Source organism: Alexandromys fortis, unplaced genomic scaffold, assembly GCF_014885135.2.
Source record: "Alexandromys fortis isolate MF-2015 unplaced genomic scaffold, M_Fortis_MF-2015_v1.1 scaffold_29, whole genome shotgun sequence".
Taxonomy (NCBI): Eukaryota; Metazoa; Chordata; class Mammalia; order Rodentia; family Cricetidae; genus Alexandromys; species Alexandromys fortis.
The window spans coordinates 3,687,979-3,713,647 of record NW_026067891.1 but is presented as its reverse complement, the minus strand read 5'-3'; the positions used below and the strand labels follow the sequence as shown (position 1 = coordinate 3,713,647).

Here is a 25,669-nt window from a genome sequence, read left to right as displayed (position 1 = left end):
CTCTCTCTCTCTCTCTCTCTCTCTCTCTCTCTCTCTCTCTCTCTCTCTCTCTCTCTCTCTCTCTCTCTCTCTCTCTCTCTCTCTCTCTCTCTCTCTCTCTCTCTCTCTCTCTCTCTCCCTCCCTCCCTACAGCATCCGTGCAGCCTGAGGAGGCCGAGGGCCAGGACGGACCGGGCCCTGCGGCGCTGCCTTGTCCCCTGGCTATGTGGGAGCTTGGTCACTGCGACCCCCGGCGCTGCACGGGCCGTAAACTGGCCCGCCTAGGTCTGGTACGCTGCCTGCGACTGGGCCAAAGATTTGGCGGTCTGGTGCTCAGCCCGGTAGGCACTCAGTACGTGTCTCCCGCAGACAGGTAGGCACCGGAGGCCTGGGGGGCCGGGGACGGATCGGAGTGCCTCCCCCATTATCTTGTCTTTGTTAAACTGCCCCTTGTGGAGGTCATTTTCTTCAAGCCTTGCTTTTTGGCCCTCGATTTCCACGCCTTTCACATGGGCATGGTTATAGCTAACTCGACCCTTATCATAGAGCGAGGCTTAGAGTGTAGAAGAGCTTAGGAGAAAAAGTTAAGTAAACATTGTCCAGCTACCCCCAGCAACTGCTCTAAGCTCGGTAGTGAGTACTGTAGTGTACCCCTACAATAAACCATAGTTTGGAAATACCAGACCATCTCGTCTGTAGTGAAGCCGGTCTCCAAGGACATGTTTTACTCGGGGCCCCAGAACCTCCCCTACACTCTCTGGCAGACAGCTGGTGGCACAGTCAGGGGTCGCTGTCATAGACTGCTCCTGGGCCAGACTGGATGAGACACCCTTTGGGAAGATGCGAGGGAGCCATTTGCGGCTCCTGCCTTACCTCCTGGCTGCCAACCCTGTAAACTATGGCCGGCCCTGCAGACTTTCCTGCGTGGAAGCTTTTGCGGCTGCTTTCTGCATTGTAGGTGAGTGTCAGACTGACAGAAGCCTGGCCTGGCGGGCTGGGATCTGACTGCGGTTTCTTCTGGCAGATTCTGAGCAGGGGGATGTGAGGAGAATGTATTGGGAGCCATCAGGACAGCCTTTGGTTTCAGGCCCAGTGCCCACATACAGCTTTGACCTTGTGAAGCAGAGGTAGAGGTGAAATGGACAGCTGTCTTCCCGGGATGGTGTATGGGTCATCACTGTCAGGACAGCACTGCCCCAAAAGTCTGTCCTCAGTATCTGAAGGGAATGTAGGACTCAAGGAGAGGACCAGATGGAGACCCCATAAGACATAGGGACTAGCATAGTAGGACTCTTTTGCAGTAAATGAGAGGAACATTGGGAATTGTGGAGTTGGTGACAGCTTCCTAGGATGGCAATAAAGGTATCCCAGGTATATTTTTAGTTTTTGTTCTACCAGGCTTTTCAGATCTTGCTGTCATTTTGCTTCAAAAGTTTAAGTGGGGCAAGGGCTTCCTGGACCTGAACCGACAGCTCCTGGATAAGTATGCAGCCTGCCGTGGCCCAGAGGAAGTGCTGCAGGCCGAACAGGGGTACTTGGCCAGCATCAAGGACACCCCTGAGGAGGAGGAGATTGGTGAGGCCTGGGATGGTTGGGAGTCCCCGGGAAGCTGTGAAACCAACCAAGCCCTTCGGAGCCTGGAGCCATCAGTTTGGTTCTGCCCTGAAATCACTTAAGAGGTCACCTTCCTCTCTATGCTCAGATCCCTTTGATGTGGACTCCGGGCGAGAGTTTGCAAACCTCAACAGGCCTGTGACTACTACCCGGTAGGTCCTGTGGGTTCATGCTAAGTGCTAAGTGGTGGTTCAAGCCGAGTGTGCTCCTGGAGCCTTGACCCAGTCCCTCCTGCCTTGTGGGTGTGGCTTTCTGAGCGAGGCCTGGTGGTGATTATAAAGTATAAAGCAGCTGCTGCTGGAGGCGGTGGGACCCAGAGCATCCCCTGCTTGAGGACATCTATGGTTGAGTGTCATGAGACAAGTAACCTTGTACTGGCCCATGTCTGTACCACGGCATACCCCTCCCTTCCAGGCTGCCCGTGGACTCGGATGACATTGATGAGTCTGAGGACGACAGTGAGGATTCTGGGGAGGACGGAGATGAGTGTGAGGAACAAGGAGCTGGTGCTAATGGAGGAGACAGCAGCTGCTCTCAAGAGGCAGACACAGAAGAAAAGGCTAGGCCAGAGACTCCACTGAACGCTGGAAAGAAATCAAGAGACCACGGAGAGACTGAAGGTTGCAAACACATTATTGAAGCTGGTGTGCATTAGTCCAGATGTGGCAGTGGGACTTGGGGGTGGACAGGCCTGTTGGGACAATTCTGTGACAGCCTTGTTTGGAGTCCTACCTTAGAGCTCTTGATAAAGCCAAGAAGGAGCCTCCCAATATGAATTCTGTTGCTTTATACTTGGCTAAGGGTTGGGGACATCTGCCTGGGTGGGTCTGGGCTATGGGGTAAGTCTGGTATGGTCACATACAGATGTCTAAAAGGATATCTGACCAGCTGGCCAAGAGCTCTTCACCCTGATCTCCACCCGTGGGCAATGCCCCTTTCCTCATGGTGGCTATGGGAGAAACTCTCCTGGGCCCAGAGCCAGGTGGGGACCAGAATGCAAATAACCTCAACTGGCCCCTTGCTCACCTGCTGTGGGTAGAGCATCTAAATCAGGAGAGAGAAGCTGCAGGTGGGAGAAACCCTGACCCTCACCCTTTGCCTGGGGCCCTGGCAGCTGCTAACCTCCCACTTGTTCCCTGACCTTGCCTCTGCCAATGGAGACCTATCCTGGGGTGCAGGGCAGGGCCTCCCCAGTGAAGCTTCCCCGGTGGCACTGCCCTCATGAGGCACAAATCATTTCTCATCAGGCTGACTGATGGTTACAAGGGTGTGCACAACATTGGCCTCCACCCCTGGCACCAGTACTCTCCACTCTCTAGTTGTGACCACAGTTGTCTCCAGATACCACCTAATGGCTCTAGGGGGCAGAGTCTGCAGAGAGCACATGACCCTTGCTCCAGGGAGGAGAGCCCACTAGGGTCGGGTCCCATCCAACCATCCTGCTCTGTGTCCATGGGCAGATGCTGGCCAGGTCCCTCCGAGTTGACTGCCCATATTCAAGGTGGAGCATGCTGGGGCACAAAGGGTTCACAGCACACACCAAAAGACACAGCCAGACAGAAGCCACAGGGTACAACCAGAGCAGGCAGGTCACATGGTGAGGGAGGGACCCCACAGGGAACGGAGGAGGGCCAGGCTGTGACCATTGGGGCTCAGAGGTCAGCCTCCATACACTTCTCCAGCTCCTTGAGTTTCTTGACAAACTCCTGGGCCTCTTTGTTGGAGCGGCCTTCTAGCATCCGCAGTGCAGACCTCACTGTAGGTGGATACAAGGGTGGGCATGAGGAAGGCAGTATGGGCCAGGCCCACCTCCCTCAACCCCATGGAGTCTCACTCACCCTGAGCTCTGGGCCTGCGCAGGTGTAATGTGATGGGCTGCCCAGGTCTCATGCCCCCTCCCACGTGTGGCCTTGCGATGCCACTGACACCACCTAGGCCAAGGGCTGCCTCCCCAGCAAAGTCATTGGTGGACAGCCAGTCGTGGTCCATAACCGTGAACAGCACACAGGCCCCGCGGCGGCGGCATGCCTCTGCAGGCACAGAGCTATAGACAGGGCAGTCAGGAGCCTGCTGCACCCAAACAGCACAGGCATGGGGCACAGCAAGCCAGGTAGGCACTCACAAGTGGAAGAGCTCGTCATACACCGGGTGCAATGTCCGGGCTTTGACTTGGGTCCTCTGGCTGCGGACCAGTGGGAAGAGGTGCGGTGGGCCAAGCTCCACGATCACAAAGGGGTCACTCAGGCCTAGGAGACACAGTGTGAGCCACACGTCTCCCCGGCCCCTTGCCCCTGTTGGTGCTGCTGCTGTGCCTCACCATTGGCATCCAAGGGCAGGAGATCGGCTGCGTGCAGCACCTCCACAGCCAGCCGCTGCTCAGCCGCTTCATAATGGCACCGGACAGTCAGGCGCCCAAACCGGTTCTGCTCCAGAGACCTCTGTGGGAAAGGCCAGTGGAAAAATCCAGTGAGTGCAACCGGGTCTCAGGGCAGGCCTGCTGCTAGACAATGGCATGTGGTCCCACCTGTTTGAGCTTGTCCAGGTAAAACTGCTCGATGCACTCTCGGGTGGAGCATTTGTGCAGCCGCAGCTCTTCCTCCAGCCTCTGCAAGGGAAGCTGACACTAGTAACTCTGGTACCAGGCAGGGCAGCCAGGTGCCCTCACAGAGCCGTCTGAGCCGCCTCAGGTTTCACCTGCACAAGGATACCTACTTCAGGTGGTAGGCTGAGCTCACCCAAAAGCTTACCTTGTAGCTCCCATCCCTCAGGTTCTCCAGGGGCAGCCCCTGGCCCTCAGCATGGAAGAAACTGACCAGAGCCTACAACAGGGAAAGAGGGGCTTGTCAGAGGGTTGGCCTGTGCTGAAGACCTGTGGACTCAGGAAGCCCTGGGTCTTAGGAGCCAAGGCAAAGCCACTTTTCAAATCTGAGGCACCTCAGACTTCCGCAGGGAGCCTGGGAAATGTCAGCATCTGAGGCCAGACAGCTGTGGGAACTGGTGTCCTGAGGTATTTGGGATGTAGGGATGAAGAGCTGCCAATGGAGCTGTTGTGTACCTCGGCAAGCTTAGTGTCCTCGAGGGGCAGCAGGGAGAGCTCCTTGGGACCCTACCTCAAGTGTGAAGTGGAAGCGTCCATAGAAGTCAGCAGAGACGTCTCTGTTTGCACTCAGTGCCTGCAGAATGGCCTGCAGAAGCAGCTCCCAGAGGGCCTCCAGCACCCTGGAGGAACACCACCCAGGTGACTCCCTGGGCCAGCAACTGTCCTACCCACCCCCCACTACCCAGCTGGTACCTGCTCAGGTTCTCCTTCACCAGCGAGTCATTCAGCAAGGCCAGCTTCTCATCCAGGTACTTCAGGAGCGGGGCTACAGCCTGTAGGCAGGAGTCCTCAGGGTGGGCCAAACTGGACTCCAGCCTGCCCCTGGCCTTGGCACTTCCTGACGATCCCCTCCACTTACCTCATCATTCTGAATGGAGTCAGGGGACAGACTGATGTGCTGTACATACTTCCTGATGTCTGCCACCATCTGAGAGAGGGGTGGTGCTCAGAACAAGCGTAGGGATTCAGAAATAGTCCCCACATAGGTTCAAGTCCCGGGCCCCACCCCTCTGCCCACCTTGGAAGTCAGATGTGCTGTCACGGTGTGGGCCTCCCGCTGGAGGTCTTCATCCAGGGCCTGCATGCAGCTGAGCAGAGGGCGGGGGAGCCCTCCCTCCAGCCCGCTGGCCCCCTCAGGCCACGTCAGGCCTCTCAGTGCCTGTCCCGCAGCTCTGCGTACCAACTCCACGTTGTTGAGCACCACACAGAGCTGGGAATGGGAAGGTATAGCCAGGGGTGGCTGGGCAGCTGTCAAGGGAGTGGGGGGGGGTGACCCCACCCAGCCACCTGCTGGCCTCCCCTGACATCCAGCCACTCACCTGCTCACTCACTGCCTCACCAGCAGCCCCGGGCTGGGTGTCCACCTTCTTCCTCAGCAGTGCCGTGTAGAAGAGGGAAGTCTCACACATGTCCTGGGGCAGAGATGGGCTGGGAGCGTGGGGCCCCTGCCCCATCTCCAGATCTGGTCCCCACCTATCCCTAACCCATGTACCTGGCTGAGCTGAGTGCCTAGTCCCTGGGCCTGGGCAGGGTCAGGCCAGGCCAGGCGAACCCAGAGCTCCTGGATGTGAGTGAGGCAGAGGCTGGTGGTGGCTGCGGAGCTGCTGTGTTTGGAGGAAGCATCCACAGGCTCCAGCTACAAAGGCAGAAGGGGGCTGATGTTGCAGGGGTACAGGAGGAGCCAGCACCAGGCAACTGAGCACACACTCACCGTGTCGACATCCACAGCTCCCTGCAGGCGCCACCTGGCCTGGTCCCTCAGCACATGCAGCCAGAGCTTCACGGCTGGCAGAAACGGGGTGTGGATGCCAGCCAGGGCTAGCGAGCGGCTTTCCCTGCAGTGAACATTCTCTCAGAGCCCATTGGTACTCACATGCCTTCACCCAGAGGTCTCCAGGCTCAGAGCTAAGGGGATACTAGTTCCAGGTGGGGTACCCACCGTCCAGGGATGCAGCTCCAGAAGCGCTGGGTATCTGCCAGGGTCAGGTAGAGCTCAAAGAGCCCCGAGGCCACCTCTAGGTTCATCTTGGGGCTCAGCTCCTCTGTCAGTACCCATGCCTCCTCAGCCACCTGCCTCAGATGGTGGAGTTAGGCAACTTCCCAAGTTAACCTAGGGACCCTCTTAACCAGGGGCTTCTCCCTGATCTCCAGTTCCCACAAGCACCCAGAATAAGGGACTTCCCCCTCACCAGACGTTCCAGCTGCCGGAAGGTAAGGGTGAAGAAGTCCACCTTAAGGATACTGCAAAAGACATGTCTCAGCCACCCGTCTCCCACCAGCCAGCCCTACTCCCTCAACCCAGTCCATTCTGGCCTGGCAGCAGCACCCAAGGGAAGGGCCTACCCGTAGAAGAGACTGGCGTAGACCCCAAAGCAGGCCTGCAGGTCCTCGTAGATGATGTCGGCAAGCTCAACAAGCCCCGCTAGGCGCTGTGACCCAGGCTGCAAGAAAGCCAGGCTTGGAGTGACCAGTGAGCCCCGAATGCCCTGTGTCTCCAATCCATGCCCTTCAGATCCACACCTGCTCTCGAGGACTCTTGGTATTCAGGAGCTGGTCGTACCACTCCCGGTTGCCCCGCTGTAGCAGCAGCCAGTAAAACAACACAGTGGATTGAAGGCAAGAGTCAGATTAAGTGGCTGTGGGCAGCAGACCCTGGCAGGGGCCAAGGGAGGGAGGGCCGAGATGGATCCAGACACACCTTCAGGGCTGCGACTATGTCCACGTTGAGCTCTGTCTCAAAGGGACAGACAGCGAAGACTGGCTGGAAGAGCTGTATCTTCTCAAGGCACCTGATGAGGAAAGCCAGCTGAGGAGACCACCCCGACCCCCAGCCCTGCAGCCCCCTCGTCCCGCTGTGCGACACCTACTTCAGCAGCAGTCCCAAGCGATACACAGCCGTGCTGTTGGTGGCAGGGAAGTAATCTCGGAGCTGGCGCAGCAGCTTCAGCCCGAACTCCGAGAAGGCAGAGAAGCTGTCGGCTAGGCTCTCCTCCTGCGGGGAATGGATTCTTCAGAGTCGAGACAGGGACAGGGTCCAAGGCAGCTTTGCTCATAAGACACGGAAACACCACTGCTTCGTGTGGCTAGCCCAGTCTCTTCCCAACTAGCTGCCCCACTCTCTGCTTCCGCCCCTCTCCCCTCACTGCACCTACAGCCGCGATGCCTCCATAGCTCCTGTCTCATCTGCTCCACTCTGCCAGCGCCCACCTGCTCCTGCAACTTAGACGCTCGCCGCCTCAGAGGCTTTGCCCTCAGCCCAGGCTGACCCTTCCTGACATCCTTCCACAGTTACTCCGCTGCAACCGCCACCTCCTTACTGCACAGCTGTCTCTGCCCTATTGTGCGGTTCATGTTTTCAAACCCTATAAGGGCAGGGCTCTGTCCCTTAGCTCCCAGTGAACTCTACAGACCTGTAGCCATGCCCGTGCCCACCTGCTCCTGGGGTAGGGAAGCCGCCTCTTCCCAGTGCGCCTGCACATCTTCCAGCAGCTCCAGCAGGTAGCGGTAGTCCAGGGTGCGTGACTGATGGTGGCGGCTACTGACTTGCCAGTGCCTGTAGGAGCCCAGGCTTGTGGTCTGCTCTGCGTAACAGGTCCCACCCCACGCACACCCACTTACAGCCTTCTCAGAAGGGTCTACCCACAAGGGCCACCCTGCCTACTCACAGCACTGCCAGCTGCAAGGGTGACAGATTACTTTGGGCTCCATGCAGACAAAGGACTGTGGTCCCAGGCCCACTGAGTTCGCCACGCCAGCTGCTGGAGTTGGGCTGGAGAAGAAAGCCAGGGTGGGCATAGGCCAGAGAGCCGCTCCATCCCTGCTCTGGGCCCTTTACTCTCTACTCAGCAGCCTAGGGGCACCCACTACCTCCTCCACTCGGTGCTCAAACCGCAGCACACGGCTGAGGAGCATCAGGTAGGACAGGAAGCCGGAGCGTCCACGCTGGCTCATAGCGGTGTCTCTCTGGAAGGCAGAACCTGACGTCTGTAATCAGTTCTGCCTCAGCCCTGCAGGCAGGGGTGCAGGTTCCCCATAGCTTCCCACCTGGGTGGTAATCAACTTGAGGACCAGGTGGCAGTCTCCTTGCACACGGGAGGCACTAGAGCGGGGTTCCAGCTTAAACCAGCGGTCAGCACCTGCCACGGGCACCTCCTGAGAGGAGGGAGGGGGAAGGTATAGACCTCGAGACTCCGCCCCTTCTCCCTCATACACAACCACAAAGGGCTTAGTGGTAGGGTGCTTCAAACCCCATTCAAGACAAAATAAAAGCAGATACTCTCTGGGCTTAGTGGTAGGGTGCTTCAAACCCCATTCAAGACAAAATAAAAGCAGATACTCTCTGGGACCCTGGGGAGAAGGGAATGCTACTCAGCATTGCTGAGTAGGTGCCCAGTGCAGCCAACCTCCTCCAGCCCCAAGAGAGTGGGATGCTCTATGGGAGTCATAGGGCACTGCCACTGGAGATGCCCAAGGGCTCTGGGGCACCCCCACACCCCCATCAAGAATCCTAAGAACCCATACACACCATCCCTCCCCACACACCCTGATAGGGATGTTGAGGCATCCCAGGAAGTCATCAGTGTGGTCCTCGGTGGGCCCTGCTGTCCCATTTGCACGGGCCGACTTGACAATCTGTTTGAAGTATCTGGACGCGGCAGGGATGATAGCAGGGTGGTATTACTCTGGTGGTCCTGGAAAGCCACTGACCCCTGCAGCTAAGCTGAATGCACAGGCCTAGGGTTACAACTCCCCACTCCCCCTACCCCACACCTGCTCATGCCCTTCAGGCCAATAACTTCATTCAGTTTCCTGCATGCTTCTGCCAGGGATACATCATCATCGTGGTCCCTAAAGGTGGAAGATGGTTTGACTGGAGTTCCCAGCCCTCATTTCTGCCCAAACCAGGGGTGTGACCCCCACGCCCTGCCAAGCTCAGGGTCCTCTACCAGATGTCCAGATGCAGCTGGTCTGTGTTGACATCCTCAATTTCACTGTAGAAAACACAGAGAAATGTCTATGAAACTCCTAGACCATATTCTGAACAGGGGTGAGGCAGGGGGATGTCCAGGAGCAATTGGTGGTGGTCATGTTCTCCACACAGACTGCTGGGATCACATCCTAACCTCCACTTGCTACCAGCTGTGTGGCCACAGGGATACAACATCTGCCTGTGAGCCTTCGGTTATTCCCTTGGACAGTGGGTGTGTTACCAGTCCCTCTTAAGAGCTGCCTGGGCAGCAATGAGTGGTCATCATTTGGGGTATTTGGCTATCGTCAGGATAGAAGCCTTACAATAGGAAGTGCTCCTTCCAGACAGGATTCAGGGTGCTGTTCTTGACCTCAGTGACCTGGATACACTTGGCAGGTAGTGGGCTGCTACGCTTGCTGCCCTTGCGGAAGCCAAAGCGCTGCTCCTTCTGCCCACTCGACTCCTGTGGGGCACTTGAGGCTGGCAGGATGCCCAGCATGCAGTATGGGTCACTGAAGCCTGAAACGGAGCAGGTGCCTCAGTCCTTGGCCCTCAGGTTCTCCACTGTGCACAGCTTCCAGGAACAGCTGCCAGGCACTCAGAGGGCCTGCCAGATACCCACTCACCATTGGGGTCTTTAGCCAGAAGGTTCTTGGCACGCATGACAGAGACTTTCAGGGCATATGTGGGAGCCTGCAGACATAAGGGTGCAGGAATAAGCAGCCTCAGCATGCATGCTACAGTCCCACTTTTGCTGCACCCTGGCATCCCTTCCTGCCACCCAGATACTGCCGCTGGCCAGCCAGCACCTGCCTGGGGGTGCACAAACTCACCTTGGCTTTCTTCACACGCGCGATGGCCTCCATGTGTTCTTCAGAACTGGTGCCAAACACCTGTAGGTGGTGAGTGGGTAAGTAGGAGCCTGGGGGAAGCTGGCACTGTCTTGGGAGTCTCAAGAACTGTCCATAGGAGTGAATGTCCATCTGTCCTACCATGTGGAGGGCCACTGCCCAGCTGGTGCTACAGTTATGAGTATTCAGAGGAGTGAGCAGGTAAGGGCCTGGCACAAATGGAGCTGTGGTGAACAGGACAATTCAGGGCACAACTCAAGGGGAAGGAAACATACCCGGTGGCTACTCTGCCTTCCTCTGAGTAGCAGCCAGTCCTTTCTAAATATGTCTGGGTGTCCACCTTGCATCCGCTGCAATTGTGTCTACATGTCTAACCAGGTCTCCACCCACTGTGGATATTCCCCAATGCACATTGATGTATTTTGTATTGTCATCTAGGTGATACTGGCACCAGTGTGTGTGTGTGGTGTATACAGGCACACACATCTCAGTCCTCCCCAGAGTGAGGCAGGGTGGGTGGGTGGGGCCTTGCTCACCTGCTGAAGGTAGCTTAGCAAGACTTCCTCGTCATCTACCTGGTCGGGGCCCATGGTGCCTGCCCGGTGCAGGACTGTGTATAAGGCCTCCTCATAGAGCATCTCCACCTTCAGGAAACAGGCTTTGAGCTCCCCGCAGCGGCAGAGTCTCTCAGCCCCTGCGCTGCTGGTCCCATGCACCAGCCCCAAGCAGCTGCTCCTGCTACTGAGTGGATCCCCAGCCTTCGCGCCTCTGCTCCTGCTCACCCAACTGCACTACCCGCCTGTCACCAGACCTGGGCTTAGACATTCCTGACACCCATTACCTCCTCCTGGGTCAGGGCTCTCAGGCCACGGTTGGGGTCCACAGGCTCAGCAGGGGCGGGGGAACCACTGCGCAAAAGAACCTGTGAGGGAGGGTTAGAGTGAAGGTGTGCGAAGGGAAGGGCCCCTTAGTCTGCAGCTGCCCCAAGACCCTCTAGCTGGCTGGACGAAGGCACTCCAGGAAGAGGAGAGGTGAGAACTTTGAGGGGTGGGGAGGGCCAGATAGGACCTAGGACAGTAGACTGGGTTGAGTAGCAGTCCCTAGACAATTCAGAAATGGAGTCCTTACCTCGGGGCACGGAAGGCCCTGTCTGCCATCCCCCTTTTTCAGGATGAGGCGCATGTGGGCGAAGAACTCTACACCATCTCCAGGTTTCCTAGAAGGAAGCTTGGATCAGAACACAATTCAAGGAACCGTGGAGAGAGTGGATCAAGGGACAACCACAGTGTTTTTGGCCTTGGGCTCAGACCCTCTTGGTCCCTCTTCCCACTCAAGAGGATTGACGCTGGACAACAAGTGTACAGGCCAGCTAGGGGAGGGAGGCCAGGCATACATACCCTGCGAAGTCAACCCTAGGGTACTCACCAGGCTCCTGTGGGGGGCTCCTGTGTGTCTGTGCTCTCAGGTTCCTGCTCCGTCTTCCGGCGGAAGGATGGGCACACCTGCACTTGCCTGAGCACGCTGCTCTTGATGTCCAGCAAGGCTGACATGGCAGCCACCTGCAGCAAGCACATCGGTTTGTCCCTTGCTTTATCACCATCTTGCTGATGCTAACAGGGGGCGGGGCTAAAGGCCCAGGGACCTGACACCACCCTACATTGTGCTGAGTTCTTGGAGGGGACTTTATGGACTCTGCGGCAGTCCATAGGCACTGGGCAAGTGACCTAATAGCCTTTGTGCCCGTGTACAGTGGCCCTGGGACATGGTGACAGATACCTGCAGATGGGAGCCAGGCACAGAGTTAGTTCTCTATGGGAAAGTGCTGCTGGGGTCTCAGTGGAGACAGGTGTGTTCTGCGCCCACATCCGCAGCTGGTACCCCAGCTGAGTCCCAGCCACCTAGGACAGTGGGACAGAATGTGTCTGTCTCCGATGTCCTCACCAACACCTTGTCTAATAGGAGCCAGGACAGATACTACCCAGGTCTTTTACACAGGAGGCTAAAACAGCAAGGCAGGACACTAATCTATGAGTCCAGGGTAGGGTTGGCACCTGACCCTGAGGTGCCCAGGAGGGAACTTCTCTACAGTCCTTACACACATCCAACACACGTAAGGGGCCAATGTCCCCTATAACAGAGTTATCATCCTACAATCAGTAAAAAGAGGATGAAGTTCATGTCCCATTTGGAGAAGGCTGGAAGCGTTCAGCTGCATCCCAAGTTCTCTGCTTATTAGTCCATTGAATCAGTTGCTTGCCTGTTGCTGTGGCAACCAAGCCGTCCTGCTGCATCCTACCAAAGCAGTCTGGCTGTTATCTCTAGGAGAATGGTCTTCCAAACTGAAAATGGAGTCCGGGCCCAGGCTGATGCTAACCCTGACCCTCTGGCCTCCCCTCTGCCATTCTACTCTGAACTTGAGGTTTCGTGTAGAAATATATGGACTGAACACATCTGTAGCCCTGGTAGGTGACTGGGACATCGGGGATCACAGTGGCAATTCTGAGACAGAGTACCAGGAGGGCAGCCTTCTCTTTGGGGTGCCAGGCTTAGGATCATCTAAGACTCTCTGCTTCTCTTATGTTTGATGAGTTCCCAGACCCCATCAACCCACAACAGGGAGAAAAAGCTGGTGCTCTCCATATCTGCACAGCCTTCCGCAAGGGCTGCTCACTCACCCTTACAAACTGAAGGGCAGTGTGGTACCTAGGATACGGTGGCCTCCCATCCATTTTCGCAACACCACCCTGTCATCCCCCACTCTGGGTCACACAACCACTTCTGGGCCTGGGCCTTCTCCACACTACCCCAGAGAGGTTTCCTCTTTTTCTTGAGAAACACTATCTCCCATCCAGGTCATCTCTGACACACAGTACCCACCCTTGGGGTCCCTGTCTTACTGGCCACTATATATATAGTCTCTGCCTGCCTGCCATCCACCACAGGACACAGTTTCATTAGTTCTAGCAAAGGGGAGACTGTCACTTCCATTTTGTAAGACAGGAAATGGACACCACAGCAGGTTCTGCTCCTGGCCCAGGGTCTCAGTGGTGGTGGGAGGTTACAGAGGTTCTTCCTGTCTAGGAGTCTGTCTGTGGTGAGAAGCTCTCCATCTTGCCTCTATTTCCACTATTCTCACTGGCTCAGGCCAGAACTCCAGGTGGGTGCTGCATTCTGACCCCTTTGCTCCAACTAGTTCCCATCCCGTGAGACCCCAGAGCTGCAGATGTGAATGCGGACTGAGGGGAAGCCCCACAAACCTCCTCCCCAATGTGGGGGCCCCAGCAAGCTTTTGCCACATGTGGCCAGTCCTGAGGTCCCAGGTGGCCAAGTGTCAGAGGCCCGGTGCCTCCCTAACTAAAGGGAGGAGCTGCTCCCCCTGCACCCCGAGCCAGGAAAGCAGCTGCTTCTTGAGCTGTTGCCAAGGCAACCACCAACTGCATCTTTGTGTGACAGGGCTACGGGGGCTCGCAGTCCCAGAGACAAATGTGACGCAGAAGGAAAGTGACCTGAAAGCACGGGAGCTCAGGGATACAACCCTGCCCTACCTCAAACACGGAAACAGGTGTGGGCCTGGGAATTTGCCGAGCGTCACCACTAGCAGGTGGTATCCTGGGATGTAAGGCTCTGCTGTGCAAACACTATATTGTCCTGTGGTGTCCTAAACTTGGGTTCAGCTGTGCCCCCACCCCCACCCCGAGTCTGTTGCTAGGATGAGGCTAACAGCAGTATGCTGGTGCCAGTCTCTGTAAGAGTCGGCTCATCCTGATGCCCAGAAACAGTTCTCAGCAGCTGTTAACGTCTCTGACCCACCAGCCCAGGCCCCAAGAGACACCTGTCAAAGAGGCCTCCGATAGGTTCATCCAGGGACCTCATCATTCACCTCTACCATCACCAGCCTGCATGTGCATGCATTTGACTGCTACCCATGAAATTCTGGAAACCTCAACCTGTAGAAGGCAGCAGTGAGCTAAGTGCTACGCTACCCCCAGTCCCCCCACCTTTTAACCCAGTCTCTCTGGTGGGCACAGCTCAGACTCTGTCCCTCCTGGGCTTGGATAGTAGAATGGCAGGATGTGCCCACAGCCCTTCTCACACCCAGTTACTAGGGCCAGAGTCATAGCTCCCAACTGTCCAGTAAGCAAAGGAAGAGCCAGTCTGGAAGCTCTTTCTATATGATCTGGCGGCTGAGCTAAAGCTAGCCACTTCATTCCTATCTGTGACTGGGGCAAGCTGCAAGATTTAAGCCAGGACGCCCATCCTAAACTGTCACCTTCTAGACAGCCATTTGAAGATCTGGTGGCAGTGAGGCAGAGAATTTCAGGGCAGCTTAGGAGAGGGATAGAGGGGTCTTCTTAGGCTCTCAAGCCCTAGCAAACCCTAGAGTGCTGAGGAGACACCTTTAGGGTTTAGGGACCTCTGGAAACTGGGACAGATTAACGTGCAGGGTGCAGGGTGGCGTCCCGGGATCTCTTTGGTCTTGTCTGCTTTTCCTGCCTCTTCTTGGCCAGTCCCCACCTGACCCCTCAGACCCTTCCCAAGTCTTCTGGATTCCCAGAGCTCCCTCTGGCCTCAGAACCTCCTCCACCTCTACTCCTCAGGAGAGACAGTGCCCAAGCACAGCTCATCTGGTCCACCAGTTACGCATGCTGCTCGGGCGTTTATTCCCCCCTGATTTCCCAGAGGGGAGCCAGGGTATCTGCACTTTGATCTCTATAAGTGAACGAGAGCTTCTCAGGTCAGAGGTCAGCAGCATGCAGCTGTCTCCATGTCCTATCGATGGGGAACGGTCCACTCTTCCCAGGTGCCTTACCTGCTACTTACCTGTCTCTGTTGGGCTGCTCCTGGAAGGCTGTTTTTTGGTGATGGGGAGGGGGAACTGTGGTTACCCTCCCCGGTTCTATTGCAGTTTTTCCCCCTGGAAGGTAGGAGGTCCGAGGGGAGTATGGGAGCTGGTCTGTTGCAACATTTCTGTGCGTGTGTGTGTGTGTGTGTGTGTTTGTGTGTCTGTCTGTCTGTCTCTCTCTCTCTTTGTCTCTGTCTGTTTCTCTCTCTCTCCTTCACACACACACACACACACACACACACACACACACACACACACGTCAACACCCCAGAAAAAGTGGTGGGGCCTGAATTCCTGAACGACCAGGGAGGAACAAGGCTTACCCTGGCAGGAATTTCACGTTAGAGGGCAAGGGTCTCACAGTCGTCGCAAAGTGGGAAGGGCACGGGCGCTGGGGGCCGTTTTCCTCCCCCTAACTTGATGGGATTCAGCCAGCTAGGAAGGCTTCAGAGAAGCCCCGCGGGGCGTCTCCGAGGTCCCCAGCTCGACCCCCAGCTCCGCTTCAGTCAGCGGCCTCTACTGGGAAGAGGGGTTATAGCCTGGCGTCTCAGCAGCGGCGACCGGCGACCGTGGGAACTGTGGTCGCAGGTGCGCACTCTCTGGGTCGTGAGGTCCCGCCCTTCAACCCTCCTCCGCGTTCTGCAGTGCAGACCCCGGGGCGTCCTCTTCGGCGTTCAGAGCCTAGGACGCCTGTTGTGCGACCCCGCCCCTCTGAGCACGCGCGGCCCCAGTTTCCCCAGGGCCTCAGTTTCCCTTTACCCCGATGCCTTCAATCCCCGAACCCCATGAGGAGCGGAGTGTAGAAGCCAGGGGGCCTGAGCCCGAGGGGGCGGTCGCATCTGTCTCTCTGGGTGGGAGGCAGGTTAATCCCCGACGGCAGTCTGACGGCACCGGGAAGGAGTTACAGCACTCACCGTGGACAGGGGTTCGGGGGACCACGGGGTCGGGGGTCCCTGCTGGCGTCGCTGTCGCACTGGCTGGGGACACCAAGGCACAGCGACCGCTAGCAGCCGCGCGCGCTGGAGACTGAGCACTGCAGAGCCGGAGCGGCGGGCGGGGGGCGCGGGCGGGCGGAGGCGGGGCCTGGCCTCGTTTGCTGGTCAGAGGTTCCAGCCCTGTCCTCCCCCACCCTGTGCGTCTGGGGTCGGGAAGGGCTTCCTGCCCACCGGGTGCTGGCCCAGAGAGCCCCCGCTTCGGGTGCGGCGCTCAGTAACCTACAGGTGGGTGCAGAGAAGGGCGCTGCGTTGGATTTCGCTGGGCTGTGCTAGCCACTCCACCACCACCCCGCCCCGAGGGAGGAGGCTGTCGCGGGGTCTCCTTCCCAGGGCCGCAGGGAAGAAGCTACAGTCGCCCAAAGGAGACACGAAGTGCCTGGGTTTCTCGAAGTTCTGTACAGTCATATCCAAAGTCACTCACCAAAGCTCTGCCCCTCAGTACTGTCTGGAACTGCTCTCTTCTAGGGAAGTCAGCTCTGTCATTAACCTGGGCCATCTCATGACGTCACTGTTATCCGCGTGTGTCCAGAAGGTTGGGTTAGGCCCTAGTAGCTGGGTCCTGCTGTTCCCAGCCCACTTTATTCCCTAGACCCCCCCTCCTCAGTCAGCCTCCACCACTTGAGCAGAGCGATGGTCACCTGGATGGAGGCTTTGTTAAACACGTGCCTGTCCTTTTCCAACGTGTTAGCTCTGGAGCTGGGGCAGAGGGCATACCTGACAGGGTTCCTACCATAGTGGGTTCCCAGCCACCCATGGAGAGCTGACGAGTTGTTCTTTCCTGTCCCGGGCCTCAGTAGGCCTCTGGGGACCAGCGATGACCTCGCTGGGATACTCCTGCTGGCCACCTTGCTTTGGAGTTTATCCCAAAGATCTCATTCTTACTGGAAGGACACCAACCAGTGTGAGAATCAGAAAAGCAGGCCTGAAAATCCTCCACAAAGACCATCCCCTGTGAGGAGGCCAAACTGGAACAGGCTTCCAAAGGAGTGCTGGGTAGGGGCCTGTGTTCCTCTTTCCTGGGAATTGGGGAGGAAATGTCTGGGAGGTGACAACCTGGCCTTAGCCCTTCTTCCCAGGGAGCATACACTGAGATGGATGTTGCCACCTGACTGTATCCCAGTCAAATCCTACACCCTCACTGTGAGGCCAGGAGACGGAACAGAATATTGTCCTGCAGGATGTTCAATTTCCACAGCCAACCTCCAGCTTGGCACAGCCAGGTCAGGCAAAAGGAATAAAAGGTGTGACCCCCACTGCCGGGACATGGATGTCAGATGAGCAAGGGAGGGGTCCTAGACTCTGTGCCCCATACTGCCTGCCCCTCTGTGAGGGACAGGAATAGGAGTGGGACAGCTGACCTACCTCCCAGGACCTGGAGTTGCGCCCACTAGTGAAGTCTTGCGTCAGGTTTTGCCAACCTGTTGGAACAAACGCAGTCTGGTTGCCATGGTGATGGTAATGGCTTTGGGGTAAAAGGATGAGCTAGAGGCTGCTGTAAACAGGAAGTGGGGGGGCAGCCTCACTGCAGGGGCTCGAGACTTGCTGGGTGAGACTTGCTCCTGCCTTTGACAGGGAAACTGAGATCCAAACATGGAAAGAGGTTTTGAGTCACACAGCAACAGACTGAGTGCCAAATCCAGCCCCACGAGTCTGGTTTTTTCTGGGCTCTTCTCTCTACAGACCTTCAGTGTGAGTGTGTGTGAGTGTGTGTGGGGTGCGGGGGTGCCGAATGAATGACAAGCCACCAGTGATTCATGCGGTCATCTTTCTTGACTCATCCTAAGGCTGCAGGGTCTCCTGTGTATATTCTTCCTTTGCGCAGAGCCCTGGTTGGCCTCATCTGTAATAGGGAATACAACTGACCCTAGACACTGCTGGTGAACCTTAGTTCCTGGGCTCCACCTGAACCTGGGGCCGAGCTCCTCCTGCTGCAGGGAAAGGCAGGCTGCCCAGTGAGAGCTCATAGGGTCAGAGACCAGGGGCTTTGAGGCTTTGGCCAAGCACCCCCAGGCCTGCATGAATTTATCCACCTGCTGAAGAGAGTGACTTTAGGGGTGTGTGGCTCTGGATAGCCTTCTGCCTGAGAAGCTGGTCCTTGAACTGCAGGCCACACTAAGTATTTCGTGATTTTCTTGCAGCCAGTATCCACGCACTCAGAACAAGCCCAGGTCTGCGTGCTACTGCATGAGAAGGTTTTTTGTTTTAAACCAAAAACCAACCAGGCTCTCATGAAGCTCAGGCTGACCTCAACCCTCAGACTTGCCAATTGGCTATGGTTAGCTTTGATTTTCTGATCTCTCCGCCTCTCCTTAAGTGCTAGAATTACAGGCATGTGCCACTATTCCCAGTACTGTGCCATGTTGGGGACTGAAGCCAGGGCTTTGTACACGCCAGGCAGTGCTCTACCAGTAGCTACATCAGCAGGCCAGAGGTTGACTGGTTTGTCAGTCTCTGTTGTTTGTTTTGTGTAGGGCACTACTGAGGCCCTAACCTAGGATATGAGGCTTGCTAGGCCAGCATTCTACCACCAAGGAGCACCCCTAGCTTCACATACTGTGTTTGTGGGGCCCAGCTGGAGGGGAGGCAAAAGAAGCAGTCCTGGTCAGACAAAGGCTATTTGGTGGGTCTGAGCCCATCTGTGAGAAGAGTCTCACAGATGAGGGCCTGCTGAGGAATACAAGCTCCTGGCATCTGCCCTGTCTCATTACCAGGGCCAGTGAGGGATAGTGTGCCAGAGCCCGTTTTCCATAAGGGCCCATTACTATGGCCAAAGACTGAGTAGAGATAGAGGTCAGGGCTATTAGCAGGGGACAGCTGAACACCATGTGCAATTGGCTTGGAAGTGCCCATCAATCTCTGCAGAACCTGGGGCTTGGAGGCATCATCTTTCTCTCATCTTTGGGACCAGAACCTTCCTGAGACAGGAAAGCCTGGAGGGGTGAGAGCTTTTCTTCTAAGTTGTCCTGGAATGAGGACACAGATGCTCTGGCCTGGGCAGGCAGGGGCCCAGATGGGTAAGCTTAGACCTGCTTCTCCTACATTTTTGGTGTTTTCCCCTTTTATCCTTCTAGAGTTCAGGTATGGCCTCCAGGCCAGGCCAGGCCAGGGACACACAATGGCCCCAAGTCAGCCCTCCCCCCCAACCAGGTCCAACAACTCCTCAGAGGCACTGACAATATCTGGAAGCCTCTAAGAGTCTCAAGAGCTATCAAATGACCCCATCCCCAACTCAGTGTCGGGATCAGGTGGGACAGGTGCCCAAGCACACTTCTTGAGCCTTCCCTTCAAGTCAGTTCCTACAGGGACATGCCAACCTCAAAATGGTATACAGATTGAGATGTCTTTGGATACTTTGTCTGCTGGATTACCTAGAGGTCCTTGGGCTTCCTCTTTGGTCTGTGGGTCCAGGAAGGCCAGGGGGGCAATAAGCTCCAAACCATCATTGCTGGGGACATCAGTAACTAGATGTTCTAGCTGGCTTGATAGATGCAGGGATAGTTTTGTCAATTTGACACAAGCTAAGGTCATCTAAGGGGAGGGGACCTCAATTAAGAAAATACCTCCAAGGCCGGGTGGTGTCAGTGCACACCTTTAATTTTAGCACTCAGAAGGCAGAGGCAGACAGATCTCTGTGAGTCTGAGACCAGCCTGGTCTTTAGAGTGAGTTTCAGGACAGCCAGGACTAAACAGTGAAACTCTGTCTCAAAACTGCCCCCTCTCCAAAAAAGAAGAAAAGAAGAAGAAGGAGGAGGAGGAAGAGGAGGAGGAGGAGGAGGAAGAGGAAGAAAAGAAGGAGAAGAAGGAGGAGGAGGAAGAGGAGGAGGAGGAGGAGTTGCTTCGGTGTCGTGGTGCGGCTAGTCACGTTTTGTGTGGTCACTAAGTGAAGATGCCTGAGGAAACCCAGACCCAGGACCAACCAATGGAGGAGGAAGAGGTTGAAACTTCTGCCTTTCAGGCAGAAATTGCCCAGTTGATGTCTATTCAAACAAAGAGATCTTTCTGAGGGAGCTCATTTCAAATTCATCAGATGCTTTGGACAAGATCAGATACGAGAGTCTGACAGACCCTAGGAAACTAGACTCTGGGAAGGAGCTGCACATTAATCTCATTCCCAACAAACAAGATCAAACCCTCACCATTGTGGATACTGGCATTGGAATGATCAAGGCTGACTTGATCAATAACCTTGGTACCATTGCCAAGTCTGGAACTAAAGCCATCATGGAGGCTTTGCAGGCTGGTGCAGATATTTCTATGATTGGCCAGTTTGGTGTTGGTTTTTACTCTGCATATTTGATTGCTGAGAAAGTGGCTGTGATCACCAAACATAATGATGATGAACAGTATACCGGGAATCTGCAGCAGGGGGATTGTTCACAGTGAGAACTGACACAGGCGAGCCAATGGATCCTGGAACCTGAAAGAAGACCAAACCAAGTACTTGGAGGAAAGGAGAATAAAAGAGATCATGAAGAAACATTCTCAGTTTATTGGCTATCCCACTACTCTCTTTGTGGAGAAGGAACATGATAAGGAAGTCAGTGATGATGAAGCTGAAGAAAAGGAAGATAAAGAGGAAGAGAAGGAAAAAGAAGAAAAAGAGTCTGACGACAAGTCTGAAATAGAAGATGTTGGTTCCGACGAAGAAGAGGAAGAAAAGAAGGACGGTGACAAGAAGAAGAAGATAAAGGAAAAGTACATCCATCAGGAAGAGCTCAACAAAACAAAACCTATTTGGACCAGAAATCCTGATGACATTACTAGTGAAGAATATGGAGAGTTCTACAAGAGCTTAACCAATGACTGAGAAGAATATTTGGCGGTAAAGCATTTTTCTGTTGAAGGACAATTGGAATTCCGGGCCCTCCTTTTTGTCCCAAGACGTGCTCCTTTTGATCTATTTGAAAACAGAAAGAAAAAAAAAAACATCAAGTTGTATGTGTGCAGAGTTTTCATCATGGATAACTGTGAGGAGTTAATCTCTGAGTATCTGAATTTCATCAGAGGAGTGGTGGATTCTGAGGATCTTCCTCTAAATATCTCCCATGAAATGTTGCAGCAAAGCAAAAATTTGAGTTATCAGAAAAGAATTTGGTCAAGAAATGCTTAGAGCTATTCACCGAGCTGGCAGAAGATAAAGAGAACTACAAAAAGTTTTGTGAGCAGTTCTCAAAAAATATAAAGCTTGGAATTCATGAAGACTCTCAAAATCAGAAGAAGCTTTCTGAGCTGTTGCGATACTACACATCTGCTTCTGGAGATGAGATGGTTTCTCTCAAAGATTATTGCACCAGAATGAGGGAAAACTAGAAGCACATCTACTTTATTACAGGTGAGACCAAGGACCAAGTTGCTAATTTGGCCTTTGTGGACCGCCTCCAAAAGCATGGCTGAGAAGTAATCTATATGACTGAGCCTATTGATGAATACTGTGTGCAACAGCTGAAGGAATTTGAAGGCAAGACCTTGGTGTCAGTTACCAAAGAAGGACTGGAGCTTCCAGAAGATGAAGAGGAGAAAAAGAAGCAGGAAGAAAAAAAGAGAAAATTTGAAAACCTCTGCAAAATTATGAAAGATATTTTGGAGAAAAAGGTTGAAAAGGTGGTTGTATCAAACCAATTGGTGACATCCCCATGCTGTATTGTCACAAGCACATATGGGTGGACAGCAAACATGGAAAGAATCATGCAAGCTCAGGCCCTCAGAGACAGCTCAATGATGGGTTACTTGGCCTCAAAGAAGCACCTGGAGATAAACCCTGATCACTCCTTTATCAAAACCCTCTGGCAAAAGGCAAGAACGACAAATCTGTGAAGGATCTGGTCTCCTGGCTTCAGTCTGGAAGATCCCCAGACACACGCCAACAGGATCTACAGGGTCATCCAGCTTGGTCTGATGAAGATGATCCTACTGTGGCTGATACCAGTGCTGCTGTAACTGAAGAAATGCCACCCTGGAAGGAGATGACGACACATCATGCACGGAAGAAGTAGGCTAAGTTCCACCAGAACTCTATGTTTGATGCTTACTTTCATTCCTTCTGATACTATATTTCCCAGGATTTTTTTTTAAAGATTTTTATTTATTTATTATGTTTACAACATTCTGCCTCCATGTATGCCCACACGCCAGAGGAGGGCGCCAGATCTCATTACAGATGGTTGTAAGCCACCATGTGGTTGCTGGGAATTGAACTCAGGACCTCTGGAAGAGCAGACGGTGCTCTAAACCACTGAGCCATCTCTCCAGCCCGATTTTTGTTTATTTTTGTTAACATTTAAAACATCTGTGTGGCATGAAAACTAAGGGGAAGAGAAAATTTCTTTCTACTTGTGTGATACTGTGATACTTACTATAGGTTTGATTCAATAGGTTGGCAGGATGTTTGTTGTAAGACGTAATGTAACCTGTTAACTTTGTGGTCTGAAGTGTTTCGCTGTTGAGCTGGATTCCTTATTAGACCAAATGCTTGGAAGTGTTCTGAGATACAACTTCGTGTTTAAAAGGAAAAAAAATAAGATGGCTTAAATTTCATCTTAAAACTTTTCATCCCCTATAGTTCTGCATGTACTAGTCTTAGAAGTAAGTACACAAGCTAAAACAACAGGAATTCCCCATGTGGCTTGTTTTCCAAAGTACCAAGAACAAAATCCTAAGCTTCCCTAGGTCTTGTAATTCAACAAGGCTTGTGAGTGGAAATACAGTGCCCAATCACATTCTGCTTTAAAAGGTAAATACAGATGAGAAAAAAAAAAAAGAAAAGAAAAAAAAAAGACCCTGCCTTCATAAGATTGGGCTGCAGGTAAACCTCTAGGGCATTTTCTTAATTGGGGGATGAATAGAGAAGGGCCCACCCTACTGTGGGTGGTCCCATCCCTGGGCAGGTGATTCTAAGTTCTCTAAGAAAGCAGGCTGAAGAAGCCATGGGGAGCAAGCCAGCAAGCAGCACCCCTCCAAGGCCTCTACATCAGCTCCCCCCTTCAGGCCTTGTCCTGCTTGAGTTCCTGTCCTGACTTCCTTTGATGAACAGTGATGTGGAGGTAGAAGCCAAATAAACCCTTTCCTCCCCAACTTGTTCTTTGGTCATGGTGTTTCATCACAGCAATAGAAACCCTGAGACAAAGACAATGATAAACACTATGAACAGAGCACAAGACCCAAGCTGCTCTGGAACCTGACGGCAGAGCCAGTCCTGGACACTAGCATTCCTGGAACCCTGTCAAAGACTTTATTTACTTAAAGATTTTTGCTGGGTGGTGGTGGCGGCACACGCCTTTAATCCCAGCATTTGGGAGGCAGAGACAGGCGGATCTCTGTGAGTTCAAGTCCAAGCTGGTCTATAAAGTGAGTTCCAGGACAGGCTCCAAAACCAGAGAAACCCTGTCTTGAAAAACAAAACAAAAAATCTTTTTAAACTGTGTGTTGTTTGTGTGGTGCTTATGAAGGCCAAAAGAAGGCATTATTAGATTATTAGATCCTTTGGAGACTGAGTTCCAGGCGGTTATAGAACAGCTTGACATGGGTACTGGGAACCAACTCCATTTCTCTGCCAGAGTTCTTCACCGGCTCTGTCACAGCAACCAACTACACCAGGATGAGACTCTTAAGTGGTTTTGACCTGAGTTTCCTCATCTGTAAAATGGGCAGTAAATATTTTTGGAATTCATGTCTTTCATATGTAAATTATGGGACCAGAGTGACTTGCAAATGTGAAGTCATCTCCCCTCCCCCCTCAACCATGAAGATTGGTTTCTAGTCAGCTCAACAGGGACTTAAGAGACTGGGTGGCCCTTAGGACAATGAAACTAGGCAATGGCTCCTGAAGGGTGTTTGGAAGCTCCCACCTGATAAGAGCTACACGCTGAGAAGTCCTGAGTGGTTTGTACCATTAGAAGCAGAATAGCTAGCTGGGTGGTCCCAGTACGTGGGAGCCAGAGGCAAGCAGATCTCTGAGTTCAGGCCAGCCCCGGCTACACAGTGTCAGGACAGGTTCCAAAGCTACACAGAGAAACTGTGTCTCAAAAAGCAAAGAAAGGAAAAAGCAGAGTAGCAAGTGTGTGAGACCACCTGGCTGAAGGCAGCTGTGTCCAGCAGGCACTAAACACTTGCTACAAGGGAGAACATGGGGTACAAGAGAGCAGACACTCTGGCTGCCTTGCCTCATGTCTCAGCTTAGATGCGTGCTAAATGTAATGCACCAGCTTTCCGTGCCTCAGTTTCCCTGTCTGTCTAGTGGGGACACCACCATTACTCGTTTCATATGGCTGCTAGGAGGTGGTCCACACGGAGCTCTCACAAAGTTAGTATCTCAGGCCCTCAGCCTCAACTATGGCTAATTTGAGGGATTTCTGAAATCGTGGCGAGCCCAGGAGGAGAGTTGTTTTCACAAATCTCACTGAGTTGATCAGAGGCTGTATTTCTCTCTTCAGCCACAGTCAACACCTCCGTCAGTACTCAAAAGAGCACTCACTTCCCTCACCAACAGAGCCACCCAGGGAGCGAGCACACCTCACTTCAACAGCCTTGGGGGGATGCTGGTGAGAAGTGCAGACTGGTAATGGGCGCAAGAGAACCCCACTAGGACTAGCAGAGATTAGAGGCAGGCACGAGGAAGCCACAGACACAACCTAAGGGCTGCCGTTTGTGGAAATGTTTTAATTGTAGATTTGTAGATACAGTGGTTAATCTGTTGCCCACAATTCCTTACCAATGAGGCCTCATGCTGGGATACCCTCCTCCCCACCACCTGAACACAGGATGGTCATAGACCCATGTTCTCATGTTACAAAATTCACATCTCTGGTAAGCCAAGGACTGTGGGACAAAGGAACATTCCATAGCCAGAGTCACTACAGCTTGCTAGAAACATCAGTTACTTTAGAATACTTTAACTATAAAATATATTGAATTTCCATATATTAACCATATACATGTGTACCTATTACTAAATGTAGTCAGTTGTTACAAAATAAGACATTCTGGGAGAGCAGGCCATACACACACACATCAGCCTGAATTCCCCAGGTGAGGCCCCGTGCCACCAACTGCAACTGTCCATCCAAACTCAGTTCGACTGTTCTGGTGGCTAAACATACCCACAAGGCGCTGGTAACCCAGTCCATGCAGGCACCACCAGCTGTGGGAGTACAAGTCCCTCCAACTTCAGAGTGAAGGCTCCTGGCTGCAGACCTGGGCATGGGCCCAGCCCTCCCTTGCTTGGTCCCTGGTGACTGGTTCCCATGCCAAGGGTCTTCCAGGGGGGTCTCAGGAACAAGTCTGATGAAGACTGATCACTGGCTGTGTCCACTGCACCTCCCTGTGCTCTGTAAGCCCCAAGATCACAGATCCAGCCTGGCCCAGGCATGGGCTATAGGCCATTGATAAGTTTCTCCCTAGACCAGGTCCAACAGAGTATGTGGACAGTGGTCCCTGAGGTCATCCTGTGCCGAGGCCACAACCGGTCTGGTCCCCTGGGTTGCAGGGTGGGACTGAATGCTGGCTAGAAGGTGCAGGAGTCATGTGCTCAGGTGCTCTAGACAAGGACCTGCTGTTTGCCAGAGCCGGTGGTGGGGTTGCTTCCTCCAGGGTGCAAGGGCAGGACATCAAAAGGCCTGAAGCCAGCTACCAGCGCCCAGTGGGGCTCACAGTACAATTGGCAGGCAGGGAGAGCAATGCAGACCACTGTGTCCTTGGCCCTCACTTGGCCACAGCCTTGGTCTGGATCAGCCAGTCTTTCACCCTGCTGGGTTTACGAAGGCTGTGTGCGGATTCCGACTTCTTGAGGGTCTCATGCCGCCTGGTACCTTAAAGCCCAAAGAC

The 25,669-nt window shown here is 54.0% G+C and overlaps 2 protein-coding genes and 1 pseudogene across 2 annotated transcripts in view; 2 read left to right on the top strand and 1 right to left on the bottom strand.

Annotated features, from left to right (window-relative positions):
* The window catches only part of Tsr3 (TSR3 ribosome maturation factor), a 2,690-nt gene extending 341 nt beyond the window's left edge, over window positions 1-2,349 (top strand). The window contains 6 exon segments of the mRNA XM_050120622.1: window positions 133-352; window positions 744-937; window positions 1,378-1,554; window positions 1,682-1,745; window positions 2,008-2,153; window positions 2,156-2,349. Of these exon segments, the coding sequence (XP_049976579.1) occupies window positions 133-352; window positions 744-937; window positions 1,378-1,554; window positions 1,682-1,745; window positions 2,008-2,153; window positions 2,156-2,211 (857 nt within the window). The 3' untranslated portion in view covers window positions 2,212-2,349.
* Window positions 2,350-2,532: 183 nt separating this feature from the next.
* On the bottom strand, window positions 2,533-16,084 carry Baiap3 (BAI1 associated protein 3). The gene is made up of 34 exons (XM_050119950.1): window positions 15,770-16,084; window positions 11,438-11,571; window positions 11,141-11,228; window positions 10,854-10,934; window positions 10,549-10,656; window positions 9,995-10,054; window positions 9,788-9,854; window positions 9,485-9,680; window positions 9,139-9,183; window positions 8,963-9,040; window positions 8,735-8,837; window positions 8,237-8,344; window positions 8,060-8,155; window positions 7,858-7,961; window positions 7,625-7,745; window positions 7,060-7,184; window positions 6,891-6,981; window positions 6,713-6,769; window positions 6,536-6,633; window positions 6,382-6,433; window positions 6,132-6,262; window positions 5,904-6,027; window positions 5,685-5,828; window positions 5,512-5,604; window positions 5,211-5,402; window positions 5,052-5,120; window positions 4,886-4,965; window positions 4,704-4,812; window positions 4,341-4,412; window positions 4,118-4,198; window positions 3,911-4,031; window positions 3,716-3,839; window positions 3,432-3,637; window positions 2,533-3,349 (listed from the first exon to the last, which is right to left on the bottom strand). Exons 2-34 carry the CDS (start codon window positions 11,560-11,562, stop codon window positions 3,246-3,248), a joined length of 3,453 nt encoding a protein of 1,150 aa, XP_049975907.1. The 5' UTR covers window positions 11,563-11,571; window positions 15,770-16,084; the 3' UTR covers window positions 2,533-3,245.
* A 3,652-nt stretch (window positions 16,085-19,736) lies between these two features.
* On the top strand, window positions 19,737-20,881 carry LOC126497801 (heat shock protein HSP 90-alpha A2-like; annotated as a pseudogene).
* The last annotated feature ends 4,788 nt before the right edge of the window (window positions 20,882-25,669 follow it).